The sequence below is a fragment of the Neolamprologus multifasciatus genome, chromosome 10, assembly GCF_963576455.1.
Source record: "Neolamprologus multifasciatus chromosome 10, fNeoMul1.2, whole genome shotgun sequence".
Classification (NCBI taxonomy): domain Eukaryota; kingdom Metazoa; phylum Chordata; class Actinopteri; order Cichliformes; family Cichlidae; genus Neolamprologus; species Neolamprologus multifasciatus.
The window spans coordinates 31,981,894-32,009,568 of NC_140448.1; the positions used below are offsets into that span (position 1 = coordinate 31,981,894).

Consider the following 27,675-nt stretch of genomic DNA (forward strand, 5'->3'; position numbering starts at 1 on the left):
GTAGGGAAGGCGTCCTGCGACGTCTCCAACCTATTTGGAACTCGACCTCCCTGAATGTTAGGGTCACGATCAGACTACTGAACTCTATCGTCTTCCCTACTGCACTTTACACTAGTGAAACCTGGCGCTCAACAAGTGCAATTATTCAACACCTGAACGTGCTTCAACAACGTGGCCTGCGGCGAATCCTGAGAATTTCCTACCGGGACTGAATAACAAATAAGGAGGTCCTATGAAGAGCAGGCACCCGCCTATTAGCCGATGTTGTTGCAGAAAGGCGCTTCCGCTTTGCGGGCCATATTTTACGCCTACCCCCTCATCGCCCAGCTAAGATTGCCATGACATGGCGTCCACGCACTGGCAAGCGAAAGCAAGGCCAACCAAAGATGGCGTCGAACATTCATGGTTGATCTGAGAACTGTCGACATTGCCTGGGACGAAGCTGAAGCAGTCGCTGCTGACCGACATCGATGGAGATCACTAGCTGCCCGATGCGCCGCCCGGCGTCGGAGGAACTAAGTGCTAAGTAAGTGCTTCAGTATTACAATAAGGTTTAAATAAACAGCAATTTCCTGTCTCACAAGCCAATGTTTCTTTGATCCATCCATCCACCCCAACCTCCTCCCAACGTTCCCAAAACAGAAACGTATAAATGTGTGTTCTGATACTGTAGGAGACGACTGTTGATGTGAATTCCTCCTTTATAAATAAAACTAAACTGAACTGAAATGATTCTTAATACATTTTTTTCATTGTCAATTAATTAACTGCAAAGTTCCAAAAGTTAAAGAAAGAAAGCAAAATGTGAATTTTACGAAACGTTTGGCGATCATCAGCAGCTCTGCAGGATTTTCCCGTCATGCTTCGTCCCATTGGGTGGCTCAGTACTGGTTTCAGTTCAGGTCTGGGATGAAACAGATCTGTTGTGTCTGGGGGTGTCTCTGCAGGTCACATGATGAATGTTATGTAGTGGGGACAGGTGAGACTGAGGGTGGAGGTTACGGGTCAGGGGTCGGGCACTGAAGGACAACATGTAGGTCCGCCCTCCTTCCACATCGAGCACATCTATGATTCAGACTCACAGGAGGTGAATCTGAGCATCACATTCACTCTGCACAGGAACAATAAAGCTGTGTGGGCACAATGCAGTCATCATTTATTCATTTTCACATCATGCTCGATGGAAAACTGCACACGAAAAGCATGATTCTTTTACGAGCCTTCGAGCTGCTTTAGATCTCTTAATATACGATAGAGAAACCTGGTAGTTCTGACCTGAGGGTGAAAACAGGATTCTGAAGGTTTGAGCTTCACGTCTGACAAACAGCCCGAAGCACAAAATGTAATAAAGACCAGAATGAAACAGAACAAGTGAAGAGTTTACCTCAAAACACCGACAAAAACATGAAGTAATTACAATAAGCAGATGAAGATTTAGTCGTGATGAACAGAAAACATTTCACTGTTTTTGTGACACTCACCACAAAGTTAACAGTTGTGCTTGTTTGTAATATAAAGTGGTGGTTCGGGCTCCGCAGGATGTTAGAGGCAAGATCAGGCTCAAGTTTCTTCTTGCTTCATTTTTACACCCAAATCAGGAAGTCCTACTCCAGAGGCTCCCAAAGTGTGGGGCCCGCCCCCTGGGGGGGGGGGGGGGGGTGCAGAGCCATTGCGCGGGGGGGGGGGGGGGGGGAGGGCATGAAAAGGAAAAAAAGAGAAAGAAAAAAAGAGCGCTTGGACACTGCTAGCATCATGGACAGGTTTTTGACGGGGCGCCCACACAAACACAGAGCAGGAGATGAAGCATCGCTGAAAATATGGTGAAGCAAATCTTCCCTTTGGCTTCACCTGCACAAGTGCAGAGGTAGGTCTCCCTGCAGGATTGGTTTTCCCTTCATCGGGAGCAGCGCTGGGCTGTTCAAATCACGGACAAACAGGATCCCACATTCTTAATTTTTAGTTCACAAACACTTGTTGTAACGACTAACTACTCCTGACATGTTGGAGATGTTTGCTCTTTATACAGTAAAGTTACAGGATACAAATAACATCAGGCTGATCCTGCCACGATTTGTTCCCTCGGTTCAAATCACAAACAAACAGGATCCAACAGCTGTTTATGTTTTTGAACCCATTTTCCACAGAGAGGCATTTTTTGAAAAATGTATTGATAGCAATGTTGAACATTATTACACAGGAAAAAAAACAACTACCGTAATTCCCGGACTACAGAGCGCACCTGATTAAAAGCCGCATGCTCTAATTTTAGAAAGAAAATCATTTTGTACTTGTTCAGGCCGGATTTTAAGCCGTATGCGTTTCACCTGTAATATGAGATATTTACACAGAAATATTACACGTGAGGATTTTTAACATTTAATTTGATCCGTAAGGTAACATAAACATGGTAACATACAAAAATGCTTCTTTTCCTCAAACAGCGCCTGTACAACACGTTCTCACTCCCACAGCGTAACATTTTACGCTAGGTGACAAATCGTCAACATATTACGTTTTCGGCTAACCACCACGTTCCTGAATGACGACCTCGGAAAAATTAGGAAATATGAGAACCGTATGGACTCAATCTACACATGTTCGCTCTTTTTCTTCAAATCGCTTAGAAACACGCTATTTAACATCATTAAAGTCCTGGTTAAGGTCAGGAAAAAGGTTATGGTTAGGGCTAGGGATAAGGTTAGGTTTAGGGCTGGAACGTCTATTACCGCGGGAGCGTCATTGCACTGGATTTCGGCCATAACCCGCCGCGTACCATAAGAACGCCGAAGGTCTCCTTTCGCGTTCCTCAGGAACGCCGCGGGACGTGACAAAACGTCGGCATGTTACGCCTCGGGAGTGAGAACGGGCTCGCCTGTAACACGGCTACCTGTAAGTACACGTACGTATCAGTAACACACAAATTACGTTGCTTATGTTTTTTTGCAAACAACAAACAACTACTTATCAATTTTATTCGTCTACTGTTACCAGGCAAAATGGTTTTGGCCGCATGAAAAAAAAATGCTTTAGCCGCACGTCAGTATAAGCCGCAGTGTTCACAGTGTGGGAAAAAAGTAGCGGCTTATGACCCGAAAACTACGGTACACGTTAAATAATTACACAAAGAGTTTTCTTGTAAAACAAAGGGGGCCTAACAAAAAACGTTTGGGAGCCACTGTCCTACTCAGTGCCTCCTTGGTTCCGCTGGAAGTCTCTTCCTGTTAAAAGAGAGTTCTGTCTCCCCACTTTTGCCAAGTGCTGCTCATCTGGGATTGTCTATTTGCTTTGGGGTGAATAAAAGTGATATATATGATATTGATGGTGCCACCATGGCATTGTATATTGGTTAATCCTCTTGTTGAGTTTTAAGCTTTAAGGTTTTTAAGGGTAGTTTTGACCCTGACACAGAGGAACAAACATTCCCTGCTTCATCGTCCTCCTGGACACTAACAATAACCTCAGTTTACTCAACAAAGAAGCTGTGGGCTGTTATCTTACAGACTTCTATAAAAACACATTTCAGCGCTTAGTTTTAAATATCTGTCTACAACTGGAAGTCGTTGTGCACACAGAGGAGTCGCCCCCTGCTGACCATCAAAAAGAATGCAGGTTTAAGACACTGATGAGTTTTGTAGGGTGACTTTAAAGAAGGTGATTAATGTTAGAAGACAAAGCTGTTTTGTCCTTCCCCTAACCTCCAATCAGTCAGGACATCTTAGCTCTGCAGAGATCTCTTCCTGTTCACAGGAAGTGCTGCTCCTCTGGGACTGTTTGACTGTTGCTTTACTTTGCAATATAAATGACCTCGAGATGACTGACGCTGCATAAATAAAACTGAATTGACATGATTTCTTAAAATAATTTTATTTTGCTTTGTGTGTTTGTTTCTCGAGACTATAAATGTAACACAATCCAACAGTAATGTGTCTGAGCACAAGTAGCTCTGCCTACAGAAGCAGTCAAACAGACAAAGACAAAACAAACACAGTTTTAATTGAGTTTATATCCACGATCACAGACGGGCTTTAGAGCCGCAGGACGCCTCAGTTCTTCTGACCTCCAGCTGTTGTCAGTGTGTAGTGAAATTGGTTTGCAGCTGGAAATCAGCACAATGAGGAAAAGAGTCACGTCTGACAGACGTCTCCATTTTTCTGAGCTAAAGACTCCTATCACAGCCAGATCTTCAGATATTATCGCTAAACATCCTGTCAACCAATCACGTCCTCCTGTCAGTGCGCAGGCAGCGCATGGACTCAGATTAGACCATTTGATGTAGCTCATATAGATAAAGCAGATGCCTGTCTGCATGTGCTGCTTCAGCTAATTACACATGGCGCTAATTAGAGTTGACTCAAGGAGGCAAAACAAGAGAAAAGTGACAATCGCTGCTTTTGCTGCTGTGATCTTGATGATATTACACAACATTAATGATGAAACTGCTTTGAACTGCCGTTGGTGCCACCTTGTAATAATGCGTCAGGACAGCCACCACACTGCTAATGGGTGGCTAAAGTTGTGTGGTGTGTCTTACGGTGTGTTCACACCGAACGCGATAGACGCGAACGAAAACGCCCCAAACGCCCCAAACTTGACGCGTGCACACTCGCACCTCAACACGTGTCCAAGAAAAATCCATCGCACCTCAAAATTGCATATTTTGATGCGCGTGAACCGGAAATGTGGGAGGGATGTGAGAGGAAGTTGTGCCAGACCGGTATCTTTGCTAGATGGCAGCTGTCGAGCTAGCGTTTGAAGAGAGAGTCTCGCTTCTCTATTTACTGTGGAGAGCAGAGCAGCGGCGTTAAGGACGTCCTCGCCGTACCTGGGTCCATCAGGTCCTCCAGACGCGTGAGCAGTTTGCTGAGTTTCACCACTTGCTCCAGGAGCTGCGCCTGGATGACGGCCGATTTCAGCGATATCGCCGTCTTCCCCTCGCCCAGTTTGAGGACCTGCTGTCCCGCGTTTTCGCGACGCAAATCTGCTTCCGAATTTTCGCGGGAGCCGCAATCGCGGGTCATCGCGCTTTTCCATTGACTTTACATGTAAACCTGACGCTCTGGCCGCCTCTATCGCGTTCGGTGTGAACACACCGTAACAGGTCAGCTTCATCGTGTAGATCCCTCCTCTCTGGCGACCAAACAGAAACAGACCTCATCTAAATTACTTAGCAACACATTATTTTGATGCAAACCATCAGACATTTAATTTATCTATCAAGAATCTTTATTCTTAGACAAATTTTGAGTTGCACCATCAATCAGAGAACTGCTTCCACTGTGTTGATGCCTATGACATGTTATGATGCTGCATCTTTTAGTACTAACTAGGGATGCACCGATACCGATACTGGTATCGGTACCGATATCGGTATCCGATACCGATACTGGTATCGGTACCGATAGCGATACTGGTATCGGTATCCGATATCGGTATCCGATACCGATACTGGTATCGGGCATCGGGGCCGATACTGTAAAATATGTGTGTACTCATACTCGTAAAAGTTAACCGATACCATGAACCGATACCAACTTATTTCATTAATCAGAGGGTGGCTTGTCATTTCTGTTGTAGTTTCTTAGATTGGCCACTAGGGGGAAATCTCGCGCTAAACGGGCACAGGGTTAGGCGAGTGAGACTGGCGGCTCCAGATAAAAAAGAGAAACTGGAGGCTGCTGTAGCTAGGCTAAACAGAATGTCAGCAGTGTGGAACAGCCAACTTTAACTCAGGTTTTGCAAAAGCGATGAAAAATGTCAAGAGAAAATCCACGGGCAGTTAAAATAACAGAGGCTCGACTCATTTTATCGCTCTGGATGACCAGCCAATCCCGGTGTGTGTGTGTGTGTGTGTGTGTGTGTGTGTGTGTGTGTGTGGTAGAAGTATTGGTTTTTGTACTCTGTATCGGCAAGTACTCAGATCCAAGTATTGGTATCGTATCGGTTTGAAAAAGTTGGTATCGTTGCATCCCTAATGCTAACCCTTAGAAATAACCACAGCACAGACTTCAAAATGAAAAATGGCCGCAGGAAACTGGACTGAAAGCAAAATCTAACTGAACAAAATAAGACTCTTAACTTAAATAAAACTTCCTGTCGGGTGTCGGGTGCAGGTCCAAGAGGCCTTTTGTACACTTCTGCATGTTACATACGTGTGCTGAAGTTCACACGTGTAGGTGCTTTGTAGGAGTTGTGTCGGGCAGCTACACATTGCATCTCATGAGTTCTTGAGGACGTTGATGCCCTCAGAAAGCAAACCTGTGAAAATAACAATGGAGCAGATCCAACAAGGCCTTCACACTCCATCCCAATAACACAGTAACAAGCTTAATAAGTAAAAAGTACATGCTGCACCATGTGGAAGTGCGCTAACAGAAGCATCTAAACTGAGGCCGGTGAGTCTGAGAGTGATTCAGTGTACGATGGCTTTAAAGTGCAGAGTTACTGTGATCAGCCTCAGCGGCTCCTGGTGCCTCGCGCTGCCAGCAGAACATGTTTTATGTTTTATCCAACAGCTGCTGAGACTTTTCAGTCGGAACGATCGGATCGACGCATTTTACAATCACGACACGAACATTTTACATTTGATTCTCCTACTCTGCTGTTACATTAATTAGTGAACATTTCATGGTTTATTTAAAGTCACTTTCCATCAGAATCTCTTTCTCAGGACCAGAGGACAACAGGCGCACCGTTAGCGTCTCACAAAAATGGCCGCCCTCCTACAAGATTTGCCCACACGTGGAGTAACGGGGACGCTGATAATCCTCTTCTATTCACTCTCAGTCAACCAATTTATGGAGACAAAACAAAGAGAGGGAGGAACGTGATCGCCCCTTTCATGCAAGTCCCTGCCTAATTAATTTATCTGTGCTCAGCAAGCAGGCCGACGGCGGCATGGGCGGATCCAGAGGAAACACGACAAACGATCAACTTGAAGCCGCCTCGCTGCCACAGCTCGCCTTTATCTGCTGCTGTCCAGCAGCTACGTGTGTGATGTTGTAAACATTAGCATCATTTCCACGGCTTTCAGTGAGACGCAGCCTCAGTGTGTCGCTGCAGAGAAACTCCGCTTTCAGGTGTTCGCTCCCACTTTCCTTTTTCTTTAGTCTAAAATATTTACAATTAAATCCTGTCTGAAGGGAAGCAAATGAATAATCCTGTGTAGGAGAGTTTGTTATTTCTTCTTTTGTCTCTGTATGTTGGTGAAAGGTGCTGGTGGCTGCATATTCTCTGTTCTCGTGGTCATACATGTGCACTGTGCTGGTGCTTTGTTACAATGAACAGGAACAGTTTGTAATGTTTTCGTTTTGCCTCCTCGGCCCCAGGATGAGCCCAGTTCTTGTGATTGAAGCTAAAAGCTCTGATTGGCTGAAAGAAGATATTGGTTTGTCTTCTGTCTGCATTCTGTTTTAGCAACAAGTTGACATCTGCAAACCCATTTGAGTTTGGGTTTGTGGTCACATTAAATAAGATGAGATAAAGTTATGATTTCATTCAGACAGCACTGACTACATGTAACGATGCAGCTTCGTGTCAGAACTGGTCGTTCTGGTTGGACTTTAAAGAACGTGGTGGAAGAAGGTTTCTGGTGAGGTGGGTCCACGGTTCTCTTTCAGTTCCTCTCCAATGCTGATGTGAGTTCAGGCATCAGCTGAGCCCTCAGGCGAGCTCGTTACTTCCAGCTGTGTGAGGCTGAAGAGTGAGGTTAACTCTCTCTCACACAGCATCACACTTCGCGGTCTACGTGGGCCGGGTCCTCAGGAGGTCGGGTAGGCCGGAAGTAAACGGCTATGGAATTGGACGGTCTAGCCTTCTCGATCTACTACCGCCCTTAATTCAGAGTATTTCCGGTTGTCAGCGCCACGGCACGAAAATCGAAAATGGACCCCGAAATCTTTCTCCGTTTTTTGTGTTCATTTGTAATTATCAACGAGCTAACCCACATTCTCGCCTGAAAATATGTTAAAAGTTTATTTTGTGGCCCAGAAAGATTAATAAGAGTAATTTTAAAACTTAGTAGCGGCTGCCATTGCCGGAAACTGGAGCTTGGCTGGGCCGCGCTATGAATTCTGGGATATGGTAGGCCACGAAGGACACACCCGACCCATCCTTCAAATTCGGGGAAAAGGAGGACGCATTTGTCGGCTGCATTCGGAGGAGTCTACGAATTTGGACAGCCTTCGGCGCGTCGCTGTGACGTAATCGGTCCACAAATGCGTCCTCAGGAGGAAGCAGCCCATGAATTTGGACACGACATCTCTCTCACACACAAACACACACATGAGACAACAGCAGGGCTGCAGGATTGTGAACAATGTCAGCAGGTGTGTTAGGAGAACATACATGTGTGTTGTGAACTAGCAGCAAAAACCAAAACTGGTTTTAGAGAAAGATATAAATGTGTTATTTCCACTGTTGGAGCCTCAAGTGGACGTTAGAGGAACTGCAGGTTTTTGCTCTTCGCTCTGAACTTTTCGTGGTTCACCGTTTCCCGCCAGGCTTTTCTGTGAAGGTCAGTCCAAGAAAAAAAAGCTCTCAGGGCTGCAGCTGCCTTTCTTTGTTCCACCAAACATCCACTGCTCCAGTCACGCTGATACACTCCTATGGTGGGTCTCGAACCCATAACCGCTGGTTTAGGAGGACAGTTAGAGGCGCTGTGACGGCCGCGTGGTTAAGGCGTGGGACTTGAAATCCAACGGGGTTTCCCCACGCAGCTCGCACCGGATGGGAAGGTTTAGAACGGAAAAGACTGAAGTCTGTTAGCTGACCAGGTCCCGTGACGGTGAAAGGTGTAAACAGTGTAAACAGTGTAAACAGTTAGCACATGTGTGGATCTCAGTGAGCAGCGTGGGGGCGATCCTTCACTAACAGAAATCTGACCTGCTGAACTCTTTTTCGCGTGGCCAAACGTGTTTCACAGTAATGTCACGCACTGATTTTGGTGTAACTCCACCTGCCTGATGTGCGCAGCAGCAAGAGAGAGAGGGTGAGAGAGTGGAGGGGTGAGAGAGGTACAGGGACGTGAACAGAGTCAGAGTCTCGGCGGCAGCTCGGCTCTGCGCTCCGAGTGTGGATGTTAGAAAAGAGGGAAGGACTCCGACACACACACACACACAGGAGCGCTACCGGTGGACGTGAGTGTGCTCCCGGGCTGCGGAGCGTCTCTCCGGTCAGCTGTGAATGGGATTACGGCGGCTCCTCCGGGACTGCAGGAGGAACCATGCGGCCGCAGAGCTGCCCGCTGCCCGCTGCCCTGCTGCCGCTGCTGCTCGGGCTCTGCAGCGGCACAAGTTTCCCAACTAACATCAACATAGGTGAGTGAGCCCGAGAACCCGGGTCTGAGCAGCCCGACCCCCACATATCCACATCATTCATATCGTGATCACGCGTGGACGCCTGGACCCGAGCGCTCGCGCTCCTCCAGACTGTCTCGAATGCTGTGACTTTGTCTCGATGCGCTCGCGCTTCTGTGATCGGGACTCCCTCACTTACACTAAGTTAGGGTTTATATTTCCACGCGGGGACAGGCGCTCTTTGTGTCTGCAGCACTTTAATATCGCTGCAACACGCAGGGCATCGTTACCACTGTGACGTGGGGCGGAGGTTGTTCACAGCGGCGGGAAGATTATGGAGATCAGCACCGCGGACAGAGTCACAGACTCAACGACTGAGTTCATTCAAAAATCGTTAAACATGTGAATCACTGAGGAAACGTGGGGCTGCTGCTTCAGCACCACGGACAGAACTACAGCTGACTACTGACAATGTTGGAGCAGCACGAGCACCAGAGTCACGGCGCGCGTGACTGATTGTTTTTATGGCCTTAAATTAAATATAGTTAAAAATGTTGCCATGACTGGGAGGGGGGGGGGGGGATCACAAAGACACAGACAGATTATTACAGGCTTGTTTTAGGACAAAGGACAGAGTCACAGTAGCTTCATGTTAACATGGTTTCTGCCATCAGCATTTATGGGGCCAGAAAGTCAGACGGTCAGATTCAGCTCCATGAACAGAATCATGACAGAATATTGTCTGTTTTTATCGACAAATTCCTAAATTTAAATTTACAATTGAAACAAGAGAATCAGAACTTTAGAGAGAGCGACAAAGACAGAGAGAGACAGAGTTAAACACCACAGCACGGCTAACAACAAAGTGTTTTTAAAGAGAAGTATGGTTGTTATATTAATCCATAGGGATTAGAAGAATTAACACCATGAGCAGAGCCATGTAGAGATACCATCTCTCCTGTCAATAAACATGATCAGGACATCCCAACAGTAAGTCCCAGACTCTGACCCCCTCAGCTAGCCCCGAGGCTGCATGTACACAACACGATTTTCCATATTGAGCTATTAATTTACGAGCCAGTCACCTCTGAACCGGATCAGCTGTTTAGTCTGTTTGGTGCTGAGATGCGTGAAGATGTGCGTTTGCGGATCAGAGGACTGATCATTTAACGATCGCAGCTCTAATTCCCCACATTAGCATATTAACTGTGTTTACTGTACGATGGTTGTTATGATAATCCTGACTTTGCCTGTTTGATGGTTCTTATAATTTCCTCTGAGACATCCTGATGGGACTGTCAGAGAGGAGCCTGCAGTCTTTCTTTGGAAGGACTTTATCATATTTTTATCATATTTCTAAATTTAACTGCATCTTTTCATTAATCTGAAGTATTTCCTGAGGCTTTAGTGATTTCCTTCAGTATTAAACCGCAGTCTGCTCGGGTCACTTTACAGTTTCACTGTCGTGTCTAAATACTTGTGCTTTGCTGTTATATCACTAGATGGAGTTATTGATGATTTATTCTCCTTTTAAATGCACCTTTTATTCCATCATTATATAATATTAAAAACTGAGAAAATTATGATTTGTGTCCTAATGGTTGAACTGTTATTATTTAGCTGGTTGTAAAACACTCTGTGCCTCTCATGCAGACTCACATAGATGGTGTGGTTCTCCTGCTCAAAGTCACTTTCATTTAGGGACAGATGGAGTCGGGGTTTGAGCCGCCAGCCCTGCCGTTACTCAACATCTTGCACTATGAGACTCTACACATAGAGCTCTAACGCTAATTCAGTCGGGACCACTACAGTGAGAACAGGTGAAGAGCAGACCGCAGGTCAGGTCCAGCAAAGTTGAGACTAATTGGGATGCAAAGCAGCTTACAGATGTTTAAATAATGCATACCAAATAAGATTAAACAGGCGTCACTGATTCATTTCTTATAAGGGACCAAACTGCAAGCCCAGTGATGGAAGCAATGCAAGTAAAAGTGGTCATACTGTAGTATTAAACCTATTCGTCCCCTGGGGGAGTAAAAATCCAGCTTTACTAAGTAAAAGTCGAGGTTAGCGTTAGAGATTTATCACAAAAGTGCCTTTTGATCCGAATCCCCACTTTTATTAGATGTGTTGGGTTCAGATTTGGATGGAGGAGGTTTGGCAGGATGTCCTGCTGTGGGAGCACAGAGTGGGACTCTGTTGCTGCTTCTCAGATACAGATTTAGCTTGAACAAGAAAATCTGGGAGCGATCATCCTGATGTTCTCCTGAGGACTCGGCCTTCGCGGTCTACGTGGGCCGGGTCCTCAGAAGGTCGGGGAGGCTGGAAGTAAACGGCTGTGGAATTGGACGGTCTCGCCTTCTGATCAGCGTCACCGCTGTCTCGGTGGAGTTTAATAAACTCCGTCTGCTCCTTGCTATATAAAATATAACAGGACACTGGAGTTAATTCTCGACCATCTCACACTTCTGTTTAATCAGTTTTCTGTCTGACTTTTATTAAGCTGTGTGAAAACCAAGGAGGAACCCACCCAGGGGATTAATAAAGTTTTATTTGATCTAATCTAATAACTTTAATCTCAGCCAAACTGATTTACTCACGAACAAATAAAACACTGAAAAAAGCCCAACAATAACATTTTTAGGTTGTCTAAGTGACTTATATATTACGTTTAACCTGAGCAGCGAAAGTCCGCGGTGATCTGAAAATGATGTGCCGGGAGTTGTGCCGTTCTCGGCCGCATCAGTGACCCTCAAGCTCTCGACTTCCTATCGAGCTGGTGGGTAGCAGACGTCTCCGAAAACGTCGGCGCACTTTTGCAAATATGCGATATCTTGATAAACCGAGCAGATATTTAAAGTTTACACAGCTACTTTCTCGCCTGAAAATATGTTAAAAGTTTATTTTGTGACCCAGAAAGATTAATAAGAGTAATTTTAAAACTTAGTAGCGGCCGCCATTGTTGGAAACTGGAGTTTGGCTGGGCCGCGCTATGAATTCTGGGATATGGTAGGCCACGAAGGACACACCCGACCCATCCTTCAAATTCGGGGAAAAGGAGGACACATTTGGAGGAGTCTACGAATTTGGACAGCCTTCGGCGCGTCGCTGTGACGTAATCGGTCTACAAATGCGGCCTCAGGAGGAAGCAGCCCGTGAATTTGGACACCAAACTGGATCAAAGGACTCAGGTGATGCAGAGTGTGGAGGAAGCTTCAGGCCTGGTGGTTAAATGCGCCATCCTGTTTGCAAGGCTGCAGCTGCTTCAAATGGAATTACTGGAGTTATTTTAATCAGTGATTCATTCAAGTTATTGATCAAATTAAAACATATAACCTGCAAATGTGCCCAGTGATTCAAACTGTTAACATGATGCATAAAGCTCCAGAAAAAGGAAAAAAATACCAACATGTTAGAACAAAGTCGTACAAGAGTGAATCTTCTGCGTCCTCAGGACTTTAGTTATGTAACATTTCTATGCAGCGAGCTCAAGTAAAGCAGGGGCTCAGTATAGTTTTCTGCCCTGTTTATGAAGCGGGGACTCCTCTTCCCCCTCGTCTATTCCCACGTCGCGCCTCGACTGGTCGGCTCACGCTCAGCGATGTGTGGACGAGGCAGCTGTGGGCTGTAGCGCGCGTTACGCCGCCAAAATGACGTTTAAATGTGATTCATCGGGCCGCTGGTCCAGATTCCCGCTGTGGCTTCCACTCAGGTGGGATGCTCATTTGGCATCAAGTTGAACTAACCTTCATTTTACTGGGATAAAACGCCTCCTGCAGCGTGACCCTGCACGCCCAACCAGAGCGCCTCGGCACTCCTGCGTGTCTGTCTTCAGTCGCAGCACATGGATTGCTTCCAGCGCTCATTTCTCTGATGAATAAATCATAAATGATTCTAATAAAATTTCACACACTGTGTAGGGATTGCAGATTTTATTCTAGGTCAAATATACACAACAAACTTTACCATTAAAACCTTTATTCGAGCAGAGTGGCTCATTTTTGCAGGTGAGACTTCAAGTTATATAAAGCTTAAAGATCGAGACGTGGATACACAGAAATGAATTTATTCTATTATTATTGTTTTCATGGTTGTTGACTGAAAAAAGTCCAGTTAAGTCATGTGACTGAACATCAGTGATAAGTGACAAATGGAGGGAATCTGACTTCTGTCTGTCATGTTGACCCAGCAGCTTCAGTTTCTTCTGTTTCTGGTTTTCTTCTGTATTATGATTTATGTCTGATTCTTTTGTTATCCTGCTTTGATTATTATTATAAGTCTACGTCTCAGTTTATTCTGGTTTAGAGTTTAGTTTAGGTTTAGTTCTCTCTGTGTTCCCTCTGTGTAAAGTCCATGTTTCTTAGTCTGTGTTTGTGAATCGTTTCCTGTTTTATTTTGAAGGGTTCTGTCTGATGTCAGTGTTTCTAGCTTCGCTCCCCCGTCTCGTTAGGTCTCATTCCTCCCAGCTGTGTTCCCCTGCTGTCTCTAATTCCTCGATGACTTCCTCAGTGTGTTTAAGCTCCATGTTTCTTCGTGTCCGTGTCGTGTTGCACCATCAGATTTTGCCTGTGTGTCCAGTTTGTGGGTTTTCCCAGTTAGGTTTCTGTTTTGTTTTCTGCCAGCAATAAATCTGTGGTTTGTGCGTTGCACTCGGTCTCTGAGTCCTGCGTTTGGGTCCTCACCTCCACCTGCCTGCACACAGAGCCCTGACACTGTCATAGAAATCCAAACAAAGACGAGAGCTGGAGTTCCACTGGATCAGGAAGGAAAATGAGAAACTGCACGAGTTGTATGTTCCTTTAAGACAGGGGCGGGCAACTCCAGGCCACGAGGGCCGGTGTCCTGCAGGTTTTAGATCTCACCTTGGGTCAACACACCTGAATCACATGATGAGTTCGTTACCAGGCCTCTGGAGAACTGCAGGAGCTAATTTAGCCATTTAAATCAGCTGTGTTGGTTCAAGGACACATCTAAAACCTGCAGGACGCCGGCCCTCGAGGCCTGGAGTTGCCCACTCTGCTTTAAGATGTACTCCAACCTTCACAATGAAGTAACATTTTCCAACAAAATGCTCAAAACTCATTGAGCTCATTTTGTTGTCCATCTGGATATCGTAGTTTTGACAGGGGAGTCTGGGGTAAGTGCCGTCACTTTACTTGTGACCTATTAAATACTCGTTCACAGCTTTTCTTCCCTTCATGAAATCTTCCATTGAGTTCAAGTTTGTGTATGAGGGTGAATAAAAGAGGGCCGAGGAGGGATCCCTGTGGGACTCCCGAATTCATTCCAAGGGACTCTGATCTGAAAGACTGTTGAAGTTATACTAGAAATATATTTATGAGTATTCAAATAAAACTCATCACACCTGCTTCCTCCCCTGACTTTGACATCACACAAATCCAAAAGTAGAAAAAAAGTGTCTGAAACTGATGTTTTAGTGGTGTGTGTGTGTGTGTGTGTGTGTGTGTGTGTGTCCCATCTTGTGTTTGCGTTCCTCCTGATGTGCTCGATGTGGGATTTAAGTAAATATTTCCTGTCGTGACTCCTGTTATGTGATATTGTTACTTTTATCCCTATTTATGATCTTTTCACTGTTTTTATGCATTTAAATGTGCGCTGTGTTCATTGGGCAGGAAACTTTGCTTTGGCTGAGCTGGTTAGCTGCACTGGAGCATTCATACAAGTGAAAGTCTCTCCTCATGTTTCCTGTTGCGTACATGAGAAACAATCTTTTTTAAGGTCATGTTAAATATATGACAAGCAGCTGTAACCGGTGTGTTCCTGCGTTGTGTGACACTGAAAGGTAAAAGAAAGAAAGACCTCCAAGTCACTTAGGCTGCGTTCACACTGCAGGTGAAAGCGCATCAAATCCGATTTTTCTGACCCTGTGCGACCCATATCTGATCACGCTATGACAGTGTGAACGGCACAAATCCGATATCTTCAAATCCGATCTGGGTCACTTTCATATGTGGTCCTGAATCTGATACATATCTGATGTTTTAGAAAGCTGCTGTTTGATGGTCATGTCGCATTAAATCCGTCTTTTACGTCACTGACACAAGACAGACGCCAATTATCAGCGCCGGAGAAGACATCGCGAACGCTTCCTGGACATCCAGTGAAACTGTTGGGAAGACAACGTTGGAGAAACGTGAACATTTTATTTGTACTGTATAATCTGCAGATTCTGACAGAAATCTGCAACTATCCTTTGAAGCAGCGCTCCTCTAAAACAGCAATAAGGATCATTATTAGGTTATTTACATTATTATGTAAATAACAAAATAATTTAAAGCAAAAATTGGGAAACGTGAAGTCTGAAGTCTTTATATTAAGGGCCATCAGTCAAACAATACTGTTGCTCTGGGTCTAAACAGAGCGCGTTGTGTGTGACGTCTTCTTTTACGCATGCGGCTGCTTTGAGGGTTCACACTAGAGCGCGTTTGCTGTCGCATTTTATTTGTAGTGTGAACGAGCAGACGAAAAAATCTGATTTGATCAAAAAATCTGAATTGAGCATCAAGACCTGCAGAGTGAACGTAGCCTAACTTGCCCACTCCAGCTCCTACAACCAAATGTAAACAGTAAGGAAGAGGGTTAGCTCAACCCAGCACAACTTCCAAGCTAACAAAAACGATCTATTCATGATAGCATTAACTGTGCCTGTAACACATGTGGCACACACATACTATACATTTACAGTATCTACCAAAGACGGGCACAGTGATGACAACAACTGAACTAAAACACAATCAGAAACATCAGGGTGGCTGAATATACATTATATGTGTTGTACAGTGTTGGGAAAGAAATGACACCAACTTCTCCCACAGGGAAATTGTGGAAAAGGGGAGGGGCCAAAAGGGAACCCTGTATTTATAGGGTTGCACCAAAGAAGGAGGAGGGGCTCTAACTGATAATGAACATAACTACAGGCTTGAAGGTCCTAAAAGTCAGGTTTAATAGGAAGGGTTTGGGGTCTAGAACACATTTTGTGTAATTTATGACCCGGTTACACAGACATGGAGGTGATGAATCATAACAGACCTCTTGTATTAAAAGTTATTGTAAAGTTTGAATATCTTCGTGTTCTCCTGAGCTAATAATGACTAAATATGATACTGACTTGAATAACTACCAGTTTAAAAACACAGTAACTGTGTAGGACACAAAGAAAAAGTCTCCAAAATGCTCGACTGGGTTAAATGAATAACACATAGTCAAACTTCAGGGACAGTGTGTCCAGTTGGGAAGCAGAAACTGTGAATCCGTTTCACCTGCTTTGTACAGATGAAAGTGGCAGCAGGTGCGCTGGACAAACCCCAGATAAAGGGAATGGTCTTGCAGGTGCTGACCACAGACCGCTGCGCTCTGCTCATCCCTCCTGGCTGCTTTCCGTTCATGTCTTTGTCACTGCTGGTGGAACGACACAGTACCTGCAGCTCATCCAGACTGGATCTGGGCACGGGTTCATCCATATAACCAGCACATCCTCAGGAGTGTGATGGGTCGTTAAAAACAGAGAACTGGACGGAGCCTTATTTGCTCCTCTGTGTGAGGAAGAACAAAATGAGCTTCTGTGCTCGTCTCTGACCGAACTGTCAGATCCAGAATCCACCAGGGGCCGGCGTCCTGCAGTGAGACAGACGCCGTGCAGCTGGATTAACGTCCTGTTGGTGTCTCTGCAGTGTAATGGACACACTGATATCTGCGAAGTTCAGCTGACTTTGTGTTAGACTGCAATGATCGGGGAAAAAACACCTTCTCTCTGAGTGTGAACCTCAGCTGTGAGTTATCAGGACGTTTGGAATAAAAATCATAGCTGCTGACTTTCATCCAGGAGTGTAATCCACTCTCTTACTCTGATCATTTGAACCTCTGACTGCATTTGTCATGGCCGACACATTCGGACCATCACAGTTAGATTCAGGGGAAAACTCTATGGCTCATATTCGATGATTACATCGATAGTAATGACAGAAATCTTTGTGTCCATCTGCCTGCAGCCTGCAGATTTGAGCACACAGCTGCCACATTCTGCTGAGCTTCCCACAGACATCCACACTGCTGAAGGTCACAAGTACTGAGAGAAAAATCTCTTTTCTTCCTACTCTCAAGTAAGGCAACTCCGGAAACTGTTAATAATCTCTAGCACTTTATGGGGAAAGTTTGATTCCTACAGGACAAGCTTGTCTCTACTTAATGTGTTAATTTTCACAGCAAGGACATGGCAGTACTTATCAGTGCTCATGTCTATTTTAGGGGGCGTTGGCTGAAACAAACTGATCAACAATTTTAAATGTGAATACAAAGTGTTGACTCGCACGGTGCTTTGATGGAAAAACTAATGTACAGTAGGGGTGTGAAAAGTATGAATTTTTTGTGCTCAGTATCGCCCCCCTCTGGTGATTGAAATCCCACTTACACAATAATAAAAATGGCATCAAATTGTGGAGATGCTGAACTGAATTTGTGCGTATCATAAACTTTTATTTTCCCACATTTATTTTTATGTGATGATCTAAAAAGCTCTGTAAAAACCCCAATATGTTTCTGTTGAGGAAACCATGGCGATGCTAATTTCTGCACTGACTGGCTAAATAAAGATGAAGCTCGGTGCAGAAGAAAGATGTTTTCCTTCCTTTTTCTTTAACTGCAGAAAATTTGTGCCTAAATGTCACCAAACTGTTTGTGTGGAGACAGAGAGGACAGAGCAATTTTTACTTTCCTGCTGAGAAGAAGAGTCATGAAAGCTTCACCGCAAAAAGAAAGAAAAACATAAATTAACATTTGAATCGAGGAAGTTGAAGCGCCCTGCTGCTCAGTCATATGAAAGCATCTCTTCCTCCTTCAGCACAGGAAACAGAAGAGGGTCAGTCAGTCGGAGTTTAAGTGTTTGGATAATTTCCACGTGAAACCATTATGCTGAGAGGGTATGAGTGCCATAAAATGGCTCCACTAAGAGCAGAGAAAAGAGGCTTTTAACAGCAATTACAGCAAAGCGGGCACTCGTCATTATTAGTGGCAATGGTGAACTCTGTGTGAGCAGCCAGCTCACGGCAGCACAATCAAACATCACAAAGTTTCTTAACTTCCATTTTTTTTTATTTTAGGGTAAAGTTGGAGGTGCTCGGGAGCAGTGAGTGTGAATATGCAAGTATGAAAACACACAGGTCAGCTCCACTTTTCTTTTACTGGGGACATGAAAGTGAAATAAATTGGAAGAAAACTTCTTTGCTATTGTTAGCATGCTTGCTCTATCACGACTATATGGAAACAAATTAAGAACAGCAAGCTGGAGGAGAGAGAAGCTGCAGTTTATTCATTTCCACCAGCATGAAGACAAGGAGCCACATTTAACCTCATTTACAGACAACAGAGAACGAAACCTGACCCTGATCAGCGGCCTTAAGTAGACTAATATGAGCTGAACACGTGAAAATGTTTCACTTCATAGCAACTGAGGAATTTTGGCCTTAAACAGGACAAAGGTTCCAAGTTCAGACAGGAGTGAGACACGGCTGTTTCTGCTGTTTCTGGCTATCAGCAGCAGGAAGTAGATCCACGCTGACCACTTTATAGACAAAAGTTTTAGATGGTTGAGTAACTAAAGCTCCACACTGAAAAAAAGTGGTTAGACGTATTTTAAATAACAGTCCTTTAAGGCGAAACAGGAGAAGCCCCACAATTACATCGTTTAGTTCCAATTGTTTTTTTAAGGCATTTCTATATGAGTAAGAGAAGCTAGCTTAACAGTAGACTCATGAGCTTCATTAGCTCCCTGCTAAAGGTGCAGATGACTTGCAGGCAATCTTCCCCCTAAGCTACGCGCGTCGCGCACTGCTGGCATGGCCTCAATGGCCATGGTCTGCTGTTGCTCAGTGGTCCAAGGGACGCTCAGGGAGTTTGTGTGTTCGCTCAGACACGTGAAACATTAGAGGGAACATTGCATGCAGGTAAACCTTGTGATGTGTTTCTAGTTCATTCATTATCTGATAAATCTTGAAATAGGGAGCTGTCAAAGACTAACATGCTTTAATTGCTCCACATGAATAACTAGCACGAGCTAATTAGCACAATGTTACGTCATGGACATTATTATAACATTTTGTTTTGCGGAGAGACGTTTTTCCTGCAATAATCCAGAACACACCATTAGCTTTTCCTTTTCTTCTGACTTTTTGAGGTTTAATTGAAAGTTGTACTGAGTGTGACACAGAGCTGCTTTTGTAAACTCTGTTTGCATTTATAGTCTAAGAACAGGAAGTGGGGGCGCTATTCAAGGCGGTCCTATAAAGGACGATCACTATGAACAGCTCAATAACGATTTCACTCTTGTATCTGATTCCATGTTAAATCAAACAGCATCAGCTCTTACTGTAAAGCACTCGGTGTCTTTGGGCTTGTGGGTCGTTTCTCTCTCTCTGGGTTTTCCCGTCCTCTGTGCTTTGGGACACTGAAGAACAACCTCTGTGTGTCTGTGTGTTTGTCAACAGGAGGCCTTTTCCCCGGTGACTCCCACGAGTACGAGGTGTTTCGTTTCGCCCTGGCACAAAACCAGGACATCCCCAAGCTGGTGCCACAGGTGGACATGGTGGACACGAGCAGCAGTTTCGCCATGACCTACGCCTGTAAGTTCATAGACTGATGGCGCTCTGGGGCGGGCCAGAGGGCGACTCTTTGTTGGTGTTTTGTGTTTAACTGAGCTTTTTAATTCTGGTATAAACAGCATTTTGTGCACCTGTGCTTCAGCAGTTAGTTACCATGGAGCGGTTCAGGTGCTCATCTTTCAGATATCTGAATTGATATGAATGAATGCAAGCAGGAGGACCTGGTGCATAAATCTTTGAAACAAAGCATCTCCGGCTGTGCTTTTTCTTTCTTCGCGCACTCATATCCCAGATTCCAAAACGCAGCGGGGCATCGAGGATGTTTACCTCACACTGGTGCAGTTGGATCAGATCAAAGTTGAGTTTTGCTCAACAGTTTTGGGATGGAACTGGCTGCCGCTGGTCCGGTGGATTTGGAGGTCACTCTGCTTTGCTGAAATGTGACAACAACACGGTTTATTAACTCTACAAACAGTCGGATGTTTCCTTTCTCTGTAATGAAACTATCAGCGCTCACTGTGGAGCACTTTTATTATTTCATAACAGCAGACAGAACGGAGCGGCTTCACTCAGCGTTGGCTCAACATTTATGAGTGAAGCCGTCATTAAGACATTTGCAACAATCAGAAAGTTTGTTTATATGAACATGTAAAATGTACCTGTTGTTAGCCGTTTCATCATCAGGTTACTTTGCACGGTGTCTCACCACAAAGTGCTCCAAACATCTGAACCACATTCCTGTCCTGCAGCACCGATGCTTCTGCTGTGGGATTATCAGATCCCGAGAGAAGAACGTCTCAACTTCTCCGAGGTTTCAGCACTTCTTAATGTTGTTGCAGGCTGACAGGAGACGTTCTACATGTATGAAGTAATAGAGCGATTGTTGTGACAGTGGAGTGCGAGGGCTCGCTTTCAGGAACCAAACAAACAGTTGATCCGCCAGCGTTGTCTCTGCAGCTGATGCTGCTCTGGCTTCATTCACTGGAACTGAGAAAGTGTCAAAAAAGGCATAAAGAACATTACTGGAGATCTTGATCAGAGAGCCAATGATGCTCTAGTAAAGTTAGAAAATAATGGAAAAAGTCCAGGAGTATAAAAGAGTTTTTACAATAACTTTAGCATGTTTAAGATAAGAGATAAGATAAAATAACCTTTTTTAGTCCCACACGTTCGAAATATTTTGGTCACATGCTAAATCTATTTAACACTTTAAAGTCAATTCAATTCAATTTTATTTATATAGCGCCAAATCACAACAAAAGTCGCCTCAAGGCGCTTCATAGATACAGAGAAAAACCCAACAATCATATGACCCCCTATGAGCAGCACTTTGGCGACAGTGGGAAGGAAAAACTCCCTTTTAACAGGAAGAAACCTCCGGCAGAACCAGGCTCAGGGAGGGGCGGGGCCATCTGCTGTGATTGGTTGGGGTGAGAGAAGGAAGACAGGATAAAAGACATGCTGTGGAAGAGAGACAGAGGTTAATAACAGATATGATTCAATACAGAGAGGTCTGTTAACACATAGTGAGTGAGAAAGGTGACTGGAAAGGAAAAACTCAATGCATCATGGGAATCCCCCGGCAGCCTACATCTATTGCAGCATAACTAAGGGAGGATTCAGGGTCACCTGGTCCAGCCCTAACTATATGCTTTAGCAAAGAGGAAAGTTTGAATCTTGAAAGTAGAGATAGTGTCTGTCTCCTGAATCCAAACTGGAAGCTGGTTCCACAGAAGAGGGGCCTGAAAACTGAAGGCTCTGCCTCCCATTCTACTTTTAAATACTCTAGGAACAACAAGTCAAGAGTTTATGAGTTTCTGAGACTTCTACATCATCACTGTATATTTTAGCGATGTTAAAATTTGGTGTTTGGTGATTTGCCCTCTTAACTTCACCAAAGGACAAACAGAATTTGAATTTTAAGGGCTGAATAACAGATTTCGGGTCAGTTTAACTGCCCCACTGCTTTGCTTTGACCACAGTTACAAGGCAGCAAATTGTGCCATAGTTTTATTTCCAGACTTTTTATTTTGGAAGGTTTGAAATGATTTTTAAAGACAGGATTTTGCAGCAAATACATGTTTAAGACTTCTGTGTCAAATTCAGCAAAGCAAATTTGCTGCCGGTTATTTTTGGGTCTCGATGATGTAACACATGGTTTTTGTAGCTACTGAATGTGCGCTTTTGCTCGGATGCTTTTGTGCATTGTTAGTGTATCATTTGGCTCTCTGTGCTGCTTGTCTGACTGGGTTTTTTGAAGGGTTAGCCTGCTGTCCGCTGCACTCACCGTCATGGGTCAGTGCATCATTCTCCCGTTATCCAGACTTCATTCAGCAGACCTGGGATTTACAGGGTAAACACAAGTACATGGAGCCTGGCTTCAAAAGGGCACGTTGCGGCAGTAAATGGATGCAGACCATGGGGAGCTCGCCAGTAAATGGACTCTGGCTCCGGGAAGCGTTCTGTACAGTGCAGCAGGTTTAGACAATAATGTGCTGACCTGTTTCTTTCTGCCCCAAAACACTGAATTTACCACCTGAATGTTCAGCTGCTGCTGCAATGAATCGGTTCAACCTCAGACACGAGGCTTCATGTGTGACACGAGCTGTGAGCTACAGTACGAGACCACAGCACGTCATCGCTTAACATCATTAGACAACAGAGGTCATTACAACTTATTTAAACTGAGTATTTCACATCACTCTGGAACTCAACTCTTTAAAGCAGCGGTCCCCAACCCCCGGGCCTCGGACCGGTACCGGTCCGTGAGTCGTTTGGTACCGGGCCGCGAGAGTTGAGGCTCAGGTGTGAAATGTATAGTTTTCAGGGTTTTTATCGGTTTTCAGCGTTATTTTGTTATCGTTTTTATCGTTAACTCGGTTTTCCTGGGTCTTTTCACGTGTGTTATGAATAAATCTTCTTTTTTTCGGTACCGGTACTAGTTTTATTTTGTTGTATTTAACCGCGACACCTTAAAGGCTGGTCCGTGAAAATATTGTCGGGCATAAACCGGTCCGTGGCGCAAAAAAGGTTGGAGACCTCTGCTTTAAATTAAGAAATCAACCTAGCAACACTTTATCCTTCAGTATTTAGCATTAAAAACAGAGTTTAGTTGTCCTGAAAAAGGGATAATGTTGGTACTCGTCAGACAGGTGATGCTACTCAAAACACTTAGTCCAGTAAGTTTTTGGGTCAACGCAGTAAATAATAGAAAAACACAAATACAACAATTTGTGGTCATTTATTTAGAAAATGTGACTAGTAGCTGCGATTCTTATTTAACATGGACATGAACGTATTTATTGAATATTTTAAACCGATGAGTTGCTCGGGTATATTTGGGGAGTCATTTAAACATTTTAAAAACTCTTGTTTTTATGACAACGGTACGATTAATTTACAATTGGATAAACAAACTCTTAAGCTTTGGTCTCGACCAAAGGGATGAATCCTTATTCTTGTTATACTTCTTTGAAGTCCGCTGTCTGAGGTTTATTTGTAGCTGATGTTTTCTAATTAAAGTATCTACAGATGAGTCAAGAAAATAGGCAGTCTACACGAATCCTCGTTCGCCATGTGGTGGTATAATTTAGATCGGACCCCAGCAGGGTCACAGACATGAAAAGTATCCTCGAGACTTTATGTCTGAAATTTGAGTTGTTGCTAAATTAGCTAAATTACACATGCTAATCAGCAATAGGTAAAAGACTACTGACCACAATTTCTTCAACGATGAGTTAGTACGTCTGTGAAGGTTCTCAGTCATCCAGGTCATCGTAGTCAAAGGAGCTTGCAAAGAAAAGCGTCTGGACTTCTTTAAGTTACTTGAAGACGTTTCACCTTCATCCGAGAAGCTTCTTCAGTTCTAAGGTCAAATGGTGGAGAGTCCCAGATTTAAACCTAGTGGGAGTTTCCCCCCACAGAGGGACAAAAGGACCCCTGATGATCCTCTAATCGCCTGAGCCAAGGTGTGAAGCTGGGTGTGGGTCCCAATCAGCCAGAGTTTCGGGTGAGTTCATTGTGAAACCTGGCCCCACCTTATCATGTGATTTCCTGAGGTCAGATGGCCCAGGATGTGAGTGGGCGTTAAGGCGTCTGGGGAGGGAACTCAAAACTGGATTATAGATGGCAGAGAGTTGGTGTCGTAAACCACCGCCTCTGTTCAAAGATGGTCGCTCACAGTGGACATAGATGCTTCTTTCACTCCTCTTTCAAACCAAACGTTTTCAAGTAACTTAAAGAAGTCCAGACGCTTTTCTTGCAAGCTCCTTTGATGAGTTCGTACAACCAGCTGCACAGAAAGCTCCACCATTTGTCAGATAACTGCATTAGAAAAACTGCAAAAGGCATCAACAACACAAACATGATCCAGCAGACAGCTAGCAACTAGCAGTCGTCTGTGTCGCAATCCATCCATCAGTCTAAGAGGCCACGCCCCCAGTAATGCAAACTTTAAAATTCATCATTATCCAAGTATTTGAGTTATTAAAGAATTCACCCACCAGGAGGCTAAGGTTCAGGAGGTAGCGTTGGGAGGTTCCCCGGCGCCTTTAGCCTGCGTGGAAGTTTCTCCTGAAAAGTTGTCCACAGAGCCTCATGTCGCAGCGTGAATGTGTGAACTTGGGCAGAAACATGGTTGTACGATCGTCTGTGAATAAGTGAAGGAGGCTTGTCGTAAGAAAGTGCTTTAAGTGCTCAAATGGAGTGTAAAAGTACCCGTCCCTTTATGCACAGATGTAATGAAGCAGCTGAGAGTTGGAACATTTTTCGAAGTAAGACATAAACATGTTTATTTCTGCTGTAACGAGATGTTATGAGGCAGTCTACAGGGACTGATCACGGTGCACATTCACCTTACCTGGACCTGACATTTCCCACGGCCGGCGGACCAATGTCTCAGTGAGATTCTCCATAACGCAGAAAGTCTCTAACGTTGCTATCTTGAGATGCTTTGTGGATCCAACCTGTCCTCACTCCCAACTTATCACATGACCCGTTGGTGTCACCGTGGCTTAAACATGTTTAACACGAGGCTCTGATCTTCTGAAAAAGATGGAATGAGTGTTGCTGGTGTCGTTGAGGAGTAAAATGTAATAAATGTTATTTATCACTGTGGCAACAAAGAAAATGTTGGAGGAGCTTGTTGCATTTTGACTTTAAAACTAAACAAGCAGTGTTGGCGCCAATATTTCAAATCAGTGACAGAAAACTTTAAAATAAGAAATAAAAGTGACACAAACTGCAAAAAATGTAAAAAGGCTCAGATGAACCTTAACATAAGGAAGTAAACATGAAGTTGGTACCAACACTCAAATAAGAAATGCTTCATCGTCATCTCTGAGAAGCTCAACCTCAAGTATTAACATCAGTTTATTTATTCATATTCTGTCTTGAAGCCGGCAGTTTTAGCAGCTCCAGCCTCAGAATACTAAACAAAAAAATGCTAATGCTAATAAAAGAGGAATATAAAATCAGCTCTCAGTGGTGCAGCTGTGCTCTGCAGATTAAAACTAAATCTGGAGTGAAAGACAATTTGACTGCACATCACACAGGTTACAGTGTTGTTATGAGGGCAGATGTTTCTTAATAACGTCCTCAGTGATCATGTTTTACAGCCCAGCAGAGCAGAGAATCCCAAAAACATGCTTCCAGTTCGATCGTGAAGTCTTTAGAACCAGTGCCATGTAGTTAATAAGCAACATGTGTTTCTGCGGAGTCATACTTTATACATGTGTCGAGCCGCAGAGCCGGTCGTCCTCTCATCTGACAGAATCGTTGGCTTTGATTTGGACGGGGCTCAGTCGGGATCTCAAAGTTTGATATTCACAGTTTTTCATCTTTATTAACCCTGAAACGCACGGCCTGCTGGCTTGGAGGCATTTGTTGATCTGAGTGTTTCAGGAAGACCAAGCGTCCGTCCACGTTTCTAGATACTTGGGAGGGGTGAGGATTTTGAACCAACGTGTTCTCTATTACTATCGTTTACGTACAAAATAAATATCTTGATCTCCAGTTTGGTACCAAAGACTTGGAGAAACAATGCTGAGGAGCACTAACGCTGCTCTGGTGACTCAGCACCTCACTAAGATGCTTCGTTTTCCTATCAATTACCTAATTAAAACAACCAGTCATAGGCCTCTAAGCAGTGTTAGCCTATTGTTGTTTGTAGCTGAGTGAGAAATGTTTTCAGTCAGTTATAGGTGAGTTTTTCTGTGCTGGTGTTTTGGCTTCTTCCACCTGAAGGTGAGTTCATCGAGGCTCTGGATCTCTTTAAAATTAAAATTAACGAGAGAAAATCAGTAAAACCAAAAGTGGCCAAGAAGATAACTGTCCGTGCGTCCATCAGTCCATCCATTTTGTAGGTGCATACTACTGTTTGTAAGCCCCCCCTCGTAGAGTCTGCCAAGGAGAATGGTTAGGAGCTATGATTGCAAGGAAAGATGGAACCAGAAATCCCATCGCCTCGTCTGACAGCCCTGAGGGAGGGCTTCGTTAAAGCTGGGCGGAAGCCATCCTCTGGACCTGGAGGAGCTGCAGTGAGGGTCCTGTGCTTTTAGCCTTCTGATAGTGTTTTGTTTATCATCATATTTCCCATTTTAATTCTTATAGAAAAAAGGCGTCACAAAGGATTCACATGTCCTCCGTGTCAGGACGTCTCTGTCTGAAACTGAGGGTCAAAGGCTTCCAGAAAAAGTCCAACAGTTAGAGGAAGGTTTGACAGTTGTATGAAGGCAGCTCAGGGCAGACCTCTGTGGGTCGTATCCTCGCAGCGCTACCACCTGCTCCAGGCCAGTTTGTTTGGGTGAAACAAAGCAGCCTCAGTGTCTGCTGCTCTCCTCGTCCTCTGCTCCTCTGAGCAAACAGGAAACCACAAAGTGCAACTCCTGGTTTCCTCTTTTCTGCTGGTCAGCAGGTGCCTCTGAGTGTTTCTATGGAAATACTGGTTAGTGGGTGTCACCGATTGTTACCATGGAAACTCCGCTCAGTCGGTGTCGCCCATTGCTGCCATGGAAACACCGGTCAATGGGTGTTTTCTTGTTTAGAGACTGGCTCCGGAGCGAGCTGCTGTTTCTGTGTCCTGTGGGAAAATCAGGCTGCAGTCACTGCTCTTAAAATGACTAGTTTCTGCTTTTCCTCACTTCCTGTTGGCTCTCGCGCTCCAGTGGCGGAGGTTCTTATTAATGATAATGAGGTCAGAATAAACACAAGTCATCTCAGACTCCTTTAAACACTTTGATTTGTTTAGCTTTTCCCTACTCTTGGATGTGTGTGACACCAGTAACATTGTCAGGCACTGAAACCTCAACCACCTGCTGTTCAAACTTGATGAGGGGCAGCCAATTAGAAGAGAGTTGTCTTAAAGTGGGAGGGGTTTAAAGGGCTTGTTTCAGATGTGGCATAGCCTGAGGGATGCACCAAAGCTAACTGTGGTATAAATGAGGATCATCATGCAAAACTACTCTAATAGAGTCCCAGAGCAGCTGGATGTGAGCAGAATACGACCACTCCAGGCTCTGTTTCTGTAATATTACCTCATTGCCTTAAAATATCTTTTCACATATAATCTTTTTTGTTTAACTGCACCCAGAATAGCTGATAACCACTTTATTAAGTGTCTGAGGACTGAGGAAGTTACCTGTTGTAGTCAGATTTATTCCATTGCCAGCTGATGCTGAGGTTCAGCCGCTCGTCTGCTTTGTTGTTTCATCAGCGCTCTGAGTGTTTTCAGCTCAGACTCTGACTGCAGAGCTGCAGGAATATGAGCAGAC

General features: G+C 44.4%; 1 protein-coding gene across 6 annotated transcripts in view; it reads left to right on the forward strand.

The window, feature by feature from the left end:
- The first annotated feature begins 8,851 nt into the window (after positions 1-8,851).
- The window catches only part of LOC146510531 (glutamate receptor 1-like), a 441,677-nt gene continuing 422,853 nt past the window's right edge, over positions 8,852-27,675 (forward strand). For 3 of the 6 annotated variants that reach the window (XR_014876561.1, XM_085175658.1, XM_085175657.1), the window contains exons 1-2: positions 8,852-9,314; positions 19,793-19,927. Coding sequence is in view for 5 of the 6 variants with exons in the window: in XM_085175658.1 (XP_085031784.1) it covers positions 9,074-9,314; positions 19,793-19,927 (376 nt within the window). In the remaining variant the exon portion in view is untranslated. The remainder of the gene's footprint in view (positions 9,315-19,792; positions 19,928-27,675) is intronic. The other 3 variants (XM_085175659.1, XM_085175660.1, XM_085175661.1) reach the window with 2 other exon arrangements.